This window comes from Manihot esculenta, chromosome 17 (genome assembly GCF_001659605.2).
Source record: "Manihot esculenta cultivar AM560-2 chromosome 17, M.esculenta_v8, whole genome shotgun sequence".
NCBI lineage: Eukaryota > Viridiplantae > Streptophyta > Magnoliopsida > Malpighiales > Euphorbiaceae > Manihot > Manihot esculenta.
The window spans coordinates 22,093,698-22,101,569 of NC_035177.2; the positions used below are offsets into that span (position 1 = coordinate 22,093,698).

General features: G+C 35.3%; 2 protein-coding genes across 2 annotated transcripts; both read left to right on the top strand.

Moving 5' to 3' along the window:
* The first annotated feature begins 1,163 nt into the window (after window positions 1-1,163).
* On the top strand, window positions 1,164-5,224 carry LOC122722181. Its single transcript, XM_043952258.1, has 4 exons — window positions 1,164-3,710; window positions 3,783-4,100; window positions 4,177-4,996; window positions 5,082-5,224. Exons 1-3 carry the CDS (start codon window positions 1,429-1,431, stop codon window positions 4,991-4,993), a joined length of 3,417 nt encoding a protein of 1,138 aa, XP_043808193.1. The 5' UTR covers window positions 1,164-1,428; the 3' UTR covers window positions 4,994-4,996; window positions 5,082-5,224.
* Window positions 5,083-6,745, top strand: LOC122722234. Its single transcript, XM_043952420.1, has 5 exons — window positions 5,083-5,393; window positions 5,483-5,609; window positions 5,683-5,976; window positions 6,085-6,189; window positions 6,269-6,745. The coding sequence occupies exons 1-5, from the start codon at window positions 5,083-5,085 to the stop codon at window positions 6,743-6,745; spliced, it is 1,314 nt and encodes a 437-aa protein (XP_043808355.1).
* The last annotated feature ends 1,127 nt before the right edge of the window (window positions 6,746-7,872 follow it).

Below are 7,872 nucleotides of genomic sequence, written 5' to 3' on the forward strand. Positions count from 1 at the left end.
TGGATTTTTGAGGATAGTCATTGAGCTACTAGGCGCTATGCTATTGCTTTCCTTGGCTGGTGGAGTTGAAGTAAATTGATAGATGGAAGGAACCTCAGTCATGTTGCATTAAGCTCACAACTTGTATCAACTCTGCTAATGTTAGTAAAAGTTTTACTGTCTGTGGTATTATTTATTTATTTATTTTTGTACATGTTGAAAAGCGGCTGCTTCTACTGTACCATGGGTGTTCTTTTTTCAGCTTATTTTCAGTTCATAATCAGCATTTATGACACTTATTCAGGTGAAATGCTGTGGGTTCTTTTTTTGTTTATTTTTGTGCCTGTGTTTGTGCGAAAATTAGTTTACAAGTCCTTTTGGAGAAATTATTTACAAGCTCATTTATTGATGTTTTTGAGCACTTGATAATGTTATGCCAAATCTTGTAAGTCCTGAGGTTTCGCTAATATCCTATACTGTTTCTTCCTATTTTAGATAGTTGTAGTGAGAGCTGAATTTTATGGTGAATTGGACAAGTGCCTTAATTTATAGGTTCTTGAAAAAGGGAGGACAGTTCTTTTAATTACACCCAGCAAATAATAGATTGGGAGGTTGGTGATGTACACCTAACTAGGGATCCTCTATTTGCCAAATTCCTAATATTGTGGACATAATATATATATCAATCATCTAAGACTTTTTCCCCTGCTTTTCTGCATTTTTTGTTAGGAAATGATTAAATGAACTATGCATGTGATGAGCTTTCTACTGCTCCTTATATCAGATACAGAGAAATTCTATACTGAAGTCCAGGAAAAAATACTTAAATTAATTTTAAAATTAAATTAAAATTAAATTAAATTAATTAATTTTAAAATTAAATGAAAATTAAATTAATTAATTTTAAAATTAAATTAAAATTAAATTAATTAATTTTAATACTTAAAATTAATTAAATTAAAATTAAATTAATACTTAAAATTTATACTTAAAATTAATTAAATTAATTAAATTAATACTTAAAATTAATACTTCAAATTTATACTTAAAATTAATACTTAAAATTAAATTAATACTTAAAATTAATACTTAAAATTAATACTTAAAATTAAATTAATACTTAAAATTAATATTTCAAATTAATACTTCAAATTAAATTAAAATTAATTAAATTAAAATTAAATTAATACTTAAAATTAATTAAATTAAATTAATACTACTTTTGGAGATTAGATTGGAGATTATTTTTAGTATCATTCATGGTAGTTTGTGGCTTATTTTGCTTTCTTTTCTCTCCTTATGATTCCTGTGGACTTTCCTTTGACTTGGGACTTAGTTGCTTTATTTACATAACCATTACTTTATTTATTAATATTTTTTTTAGATGAGGACATCCTTGTGACCAACTCTTCATTTATTGTTATACATTCTAGGTATAATAGGTACAATATGCATTCTGACAGAGGTTGGATGTATGCAAGACTAAAAGATGGTCTACTAAATCCTTTATTCCTTGAAGGATTAAATGAATTCATATCAGCTGCCAAACAGTTTCCAGACTGTTTGAATGGAGAACTTATTAGGTGTCCATGTAATCGATTTAAGTGCCAAAATCGCAGTTTTGAAGATGAGAGTACAGTTAGGTTTCATCTGATGAAATATGGGTTTGTTAGGGACTATTATGTATGGTATTTGCATGGAGAAATGCAAACCTACAATGAGGTCCACGGGAGAAGTAATGATTCGACTTACAACACTTGCAATGTGGAATATCAACATACTGAGTTCTCTAATGCTTATGAACAACTAGTTGTAGATGCAGCAGGACCGAGTTTCTCCCCATCAATTAGTAATGAGCCTCCAAATCAATCTACTCAGAGATTGTACGACATGTTGGCCGCTGTTAATCAGGAATTGTGGCCAGGTTGTGAAAATCATTCACAACTGTCAGCTGTGGCAAGGATATTGAATATCAAATCTGAACATCATTTGTCCGAACGTTGTTTTGACAATATTTGCCAATTCATCAAAGAGATTTTACCTACTGATAATTTGTTTACTGATAATTTCTACTCTACAAAGAAATTGCTTGAAGGCTTGGGATTACCAATTCAGAAGATTCATACTTGCTTAAATGGTTGTATGATTTATTGGGGTGAGGATAATGAATTGCTCAGGTGCAAGGTGTGTGATCATCCGAGGTACAAACGATTGCAAGTTAGCCAGAGCTCTAGTAAAACCCAAGTTGCTTATAGTAAAATGTATTACATGCCAATCACACCTAGACTACAAAGGTTGTACGCATCTAATGCTACAGCTAAGGATATGACTTGGCATGCAAATCATGGGACTAATGATGATTTAATGCATCATCCAGCTGATTCGCATGCATGGAAAGCTTTTGATAATAATTGGCCTCATTTCAGTGCTGAGAAACGTAATGTCCGTCTTGGACTGTGTACCGATGGTTTTCAACCCTTTGGACAATCTGGTCAGCAATATTCATCATGGCCTGTCATATTGACACCGTACAATTTACCCCCATGGTTATGCATGAAAGGTGAGTATATGTTTCTCACTATACTTGTCCCAGGGCCTAGAAATCCAAAAGATAAGTTGGATGTGTATTTGCAACCCCTAGTAACTGAGTTGAAAGATTTATGGGAGAATGGAGTTGAAACATATGATGCATTCAATAAAGAAAATTTCAACTTGCGAGCTGCTTTAATGTGGACTATAAGTGATTTTCCTGCTTATGCAATGTTATCTGGATGGAGCACTGCAGGACGAACTGCTTGTCCTTATTGCATGGAAGATAGTGATGCATTCACATTGACAAGAGGAGGTAAGCAATCATGGTTTGATAATCATCGCAAATTTTTACCTCCTAGCCATTCTTTTAGAAGAAACAAAACAGCTTTTAGGAAGAATGTATCTGTTACTAAGAAAGCTAAACCACCTATTTCCGGTGAAGAAATACTTAAACAGATTGATGAATTGGGGTTTAAGAGGGTTATAGATGAGGATGCATTTGAAATAAATTCCCGTCTATCAAAGCAATGCGGTTGGCGAAAAAGAAGCATCTTGTGGGATTTACCGTATTGGAAAACAAATTTGATTCGACACAATCTTGATGTAATGCACATTGAGAAAAATTTTTTTGAAAATATAATCAACACTGTAATGAGTGTTGAGGGAAAGACAAAGGATAATGCCAAGTCAAGGGCAGACCTAAATGTGATCTGTGATCGGCCAGAGTTGGAAATGGATCAAGTCACTAGGAGATATCCCAAAGCTTGTTATACTCTAGATAAGCAAAGTAAGCAAGTATTATGTGATTGGTTGAAAAATCTCAAGTTTCCCGATGGATATGTTTCCAATATGGGGCGATGTATTGATATGAAGAAGCTGAAGATGTTTGGTATGAAGAGTCATGATTGTCATGTCTTCATGCAGCGGATTATGCCAATTGCATTTCGTGAGTTGCTTCCATCAAATGTGTGGCAACCCTTAACAGAGTTGAGTAATTTTTTTAAGGAGTTAACATCTACCACTATAAGTGAGAGTGATATGTTGCGGTTGCATGGTGAAATTCCTTTAATCATATGCAAGCTTGAGCGTGTTTTCCCTCCAAGCTTCTTTGATTGTATGGAACACCTCCCTCTCCATCTAGCATATGAAGCATGGCTGGCAGGTCCAGTGCAATATCGATGGATGTATCCTTTTGAACGGTAAGTTCTTTTAACTTCACTTTAATTAAGTTATTTAATAATGTTTACTAATGTTGGTCATATATTTTATAGATATCTGCGACGGCTTAAGAATAATGTCAGAAATAAAGCTAGAGTCGAGGGATCAATATGTAATGCGTACCTAGTAGAAGAAGCAACTTCATTTTGTGCACATTACTTTGAATCGTATGTCCAAACTAGACATCGAAAAGTGCCAAGGAATGTTGATATTTCAGAAAGTACTGAAAATTATGAAGGCAATCTATCAATCTTCATGCAGTCCGGTCGACCAATAGGAAAAGGGACAACCAGATATCTTATGGAGGATGAGTATAAAGCAGCACAAGTGTACATATTATTAAATTGTCCAGAAGTGAAACCCTATATTGAGTAAGTTATCGTAAATAAGTAATTTATATATTATGTTCATAAATTACTTTTTCTAATGGAGTTGAGGTTTTTCCAGCATTTACATTGATCAATTGCGCTCAAATGATCCGTTGGTCAATGATTCTCAGATTGACATCAAATTGGAGAGTGAATTCTCTATATGGTTCAACAATTTTGCTCATGATTCGTGCAATAACATATCCAATAAGTTTATCATATCGCTTGCAATGGGTCCATTACGAAGTGTGACATCATACAATGGATATATGGTGAATGGATATAAGTTTCAATCGAAGTCATACTGTGCAAGTAGAGCAACAATGAACAGTGGGGTGTGTATTAAGGGGTCAAATTACAGCAGCGAAGAAAGCGATTACTATGGACAATTGCTTGAAGTTATACGTTTGGAGTATCCAGGTCTTCCAATCAAGCGAGTTGTACTTTTCAAATGCAATTGGTTTGACCCCACTCCAAATGTAGGCACAAAGATCCATAGTAAATATAAACTTGTCGATGTGAATCATAAACGATCTTTTAATAGATATGAGCCTTTTGTGCTGGGAGTACAAGCAATGCAAGTGATATATACTCCGTATCCTAGCCTAAAGCGAGATAAAATTGACTGGTGGGCTGCTATAAAAGTCAAAGCACGTTCTGTAATTCAACTTCCAACACAAGAAAATACACAACCTGCTGATGAACCATTTCAACAAGAGGAAATGGAACACACTGCCATAATTAGAGAAATTGATGATTCAACACAACAATTAAATGATCCAACTGGGGATGTTATTGAAATTGATGATGGTGAAGAAAATGATGAAGATGAAACTATAATAGCAACAGAAACAGATGATGATGATGATGATGACTTAGATGTAGATAGTGAATAGAAGGTATAACATAATTGATATCTATTTTTACTTTTAGTTATTAAATATGTTAACTACATCTTGATTTTTATAATGTAAATTTGTACAGGATGAGAGGACGAGGACGCGGATCTTCATCACGGGGTCGAGGAGACCATGGCAGGGGTAGTGTCCACACAACTGAATCAGAAAATGTCAATCAAGATTTGGTACAACACACTGCTTTGATTCCTAGACCAGACCAGGGTGAGAGATCCACACCGGGTGCTGCATCATCCACTCCTGCATCAGTGCACACATCTGCTACTGCCTCAGCACCCATAGGTTTGCCACCTATTGCATCTACGGCTACATCTGCATCTGCTTCTGGTAGTTGTGCACCTACAGGGCTCAGACCACATATTCACTTAGTAAATTCAGTGTGAGTAAAATTTATAAGTATTTTTAACTATGCATTTAATTTTTTTGCTTATTTCAAAATTATTTTGTTTGTCAATTATTCTTTTACAGCATGCAGCCTTCTGATCCGATTGCTAGGCGGATTACCTTGATCTTCAAGGAAAAGTTAGTAGCAGATGGATTTTGTTGGAAGAATGTACCAGAAGAGGTTAAAGAATTCTATTGGCAAGAATTTAAGGTAATACAAATTATATTGTACATGTAATTATTTTTACTGTGCATTATTTGTAGCTAAATGTGAGTAATTACAGAAACACTTCTTATGGGAGGAGGCAATAGAACAACTGATGAAGATAGCTTGGAGGAAGAAAGCTGCCGAGCGATATCGTAGCCTTATGTGTAGCGTAAGGAATGGGAAGGAGAAGAGACTATCACTGACAGAAGGAGTAATGGATGCATGGCAATTCGCTTGGGGAGCAACTGAGTATAAAGAGAAATGCAAAAAATTCTCAAATAACAGAAAGAGTGAAACAGGTGGGCAAGGTGCTGGCCCATCAAGACATTGTGGAGGATCCATATCTCAGTATAGGCATCAACAACAGATGGTACGTAATATTCATTCTCACTTAAATTTTTTCAAATACTTTAAATTTATCCAATTTATTGTGAATTTATATTGAAGCATGTTATTACTATTTATATTTTACTTGCAGCGCGAAAGACTAGGCAGAGATCCTCTACCTCATGAGTTATTTGAGGCTACGCATAAGAAGAAGGGTTCCTCAGAGTTTGTTGATGCACGCTCAAAGTCCATTCATGTGAGAAATTAAATAAATTTATAGTAAATTATTTGATTTGTAGTTTATACTGTTATATCACATGGTATTTTTTTTGAAGGATCGCTTTCTGACTTTGAAAGAGCAAGCATCACAGACAGATAATGACAGTAGTCAGGCATCCCGCGTTGATGAGGCTCAGTTATACTTTGAGGCAGTAGGTGGAGAGAAAAAAAGAAGGGTGTACGGTCTTGGATCACAGGCTTCAGTTTTCTTCCCAAACAAGACTTCTGCTAATACATCCTTCACATCAGCTCAGCAAAATCAGGATCTTCAAGATGAAATGGCTGATCTCAGACGCAAGCTACAGGAGCGTGAGGATAATGAACAAGCATTGATTGAGCAAAATGTGCGGATTACCTCTGAGCTCTCACAGGTGAAGGATTTACTTATGCAGCTTGTGAGTGAAAGACAAGGCAACCAGCCTTCAGCTCCCGGTGAGGGAACTTCTGCACAGCCTGCACAGCCTGCACAGCCTCCTTATCAAGCAGATGAAACAAATGATGAGGACGAGGACGAGAACACTACACATTTATAGTTTCTTTTTTCATTACACATATGTACTAGGATAATAAAGAATTTGTTAATTTTTTGAGTTTAAAATTGAACAGCTGGATGTTTGGATATATGTTTGATTTGATTTACATAATATATGATATTGGATTTGAGTTCATTCATGACATTTGGTTTTTACATGTTGTTATTGAGATGAGTTGTAATATGTGAGTGTATTTACAGGTTAGTTGTAATATGTGAGTGTATTTACAGGTTTGTCTGATTAGATTATATAATTTATAATATTTTATTATAATTTTATAAATAGTAACGGATTAGTAACGGATTAAGTTGTTACTGATATGTTAAAAATAGTAACGGATTAGTAACGGAAAAATCCGTTACTAAAATCAACAAAACGGAAACTAAATTTAGTAACGGAATTTCCGTTACTAATCCGTTACTAAATTAGTAACCGATTTGTAACGGAAAAATCCGTTACCAAAAAATTCCGTTACTAAAATCAACTAAACGGAAACCAAATTTAGTAACGGAATTTCCGTTACAAATCCGTTACTAATTTAGTAACGGACTATAAAATCCGTTACTAATGCATTAGCAACGAGGTTCACTGTAACGGAAAATTTCCGTTACAAATCCGTTACAAAATGGTTTTAGTAACGGATTTTTAATAATTAGTAACGGAAATTTCCGTTACTAATCCGGGAAATTTTTGTAGTGCATGTCCTATGCTGAAAAGCATTCTGTTTATTTAATAAAAAGATTAAGTTTAGTTCTACTCACCTCTGCTTCTCAAGCAGAAACCTGACTGACGCTGCAACTGCTAATCCTGACGACCTCCCTGAACTGTCGGGTCCAATCCTACACAAATGGACTCGAATGAGGTGTCAAACATACTCTTATCAACTCTTAAACAATCCCCTATAATCCCCTCTGAACCTCTGAAAACAATCACATAAACATGCAAAAGAAGGCTGGACAGAGCACCTTCGGCGGCACTTTCGGCGGCCGAATGTGCATGACAGAGCCGAAAGTCCATTCTTTCGGAAGCAACCTTAGGCAGCCGAAACCTGCCTCCACAAGGGGTTCGGCGGCCGAATCCTCCCTTCGGCGGCCGAACCTGAGTTCATCCAGAACTCAGCTTCGTCC

Excerpts from the sequence above, each read along its gene's own strand:
- LOC122722181 (XM_043952258.1), top strand. The coding sequence starts at position 1,429 with ATGCATTCTGACAGAGGTTGGATGTATGCAAGACTAAAAGATGGTCTA. Across the intron at positions 3,711-3,782 it reads TGGATGTATCCTTTTGAACG|ATATCTGCGACGGCTTAAGA; the intron begins GTAAGTTCTTTT and ends TATATTTTATAG. Across the intron at positions 4,101-4,176 it reads GAAGTGAAACCCTATATTGA|CATTTACATTGATCAATTGC; the intron begins GTAAGTTATCGT and ends AGGTTTTTCCAG.
- LOC122722234 (XM_043952420.1), top strand. The coding sequence starts at position 5,083 with ATGAGAGGACGAGGACGCGGATCTTCATCACGGGGTCGAGGAGACCAT. Across the intron at positions 5,394-5,482 it reads ATTCACTTAGTAAATTCAGT|CATGCAGCCTTCTGATCCGA; the intron begins GTGAGTAAAATT and ends ATTCTTTTACAG. Across the intron at positions 5,610-5,682 it reads TCTATTGGCAAGAATTTAAG|AAACACTTCTTATGGGAGGA; the intron begins GTAATACAAATT and ends GAGTAATTACAG.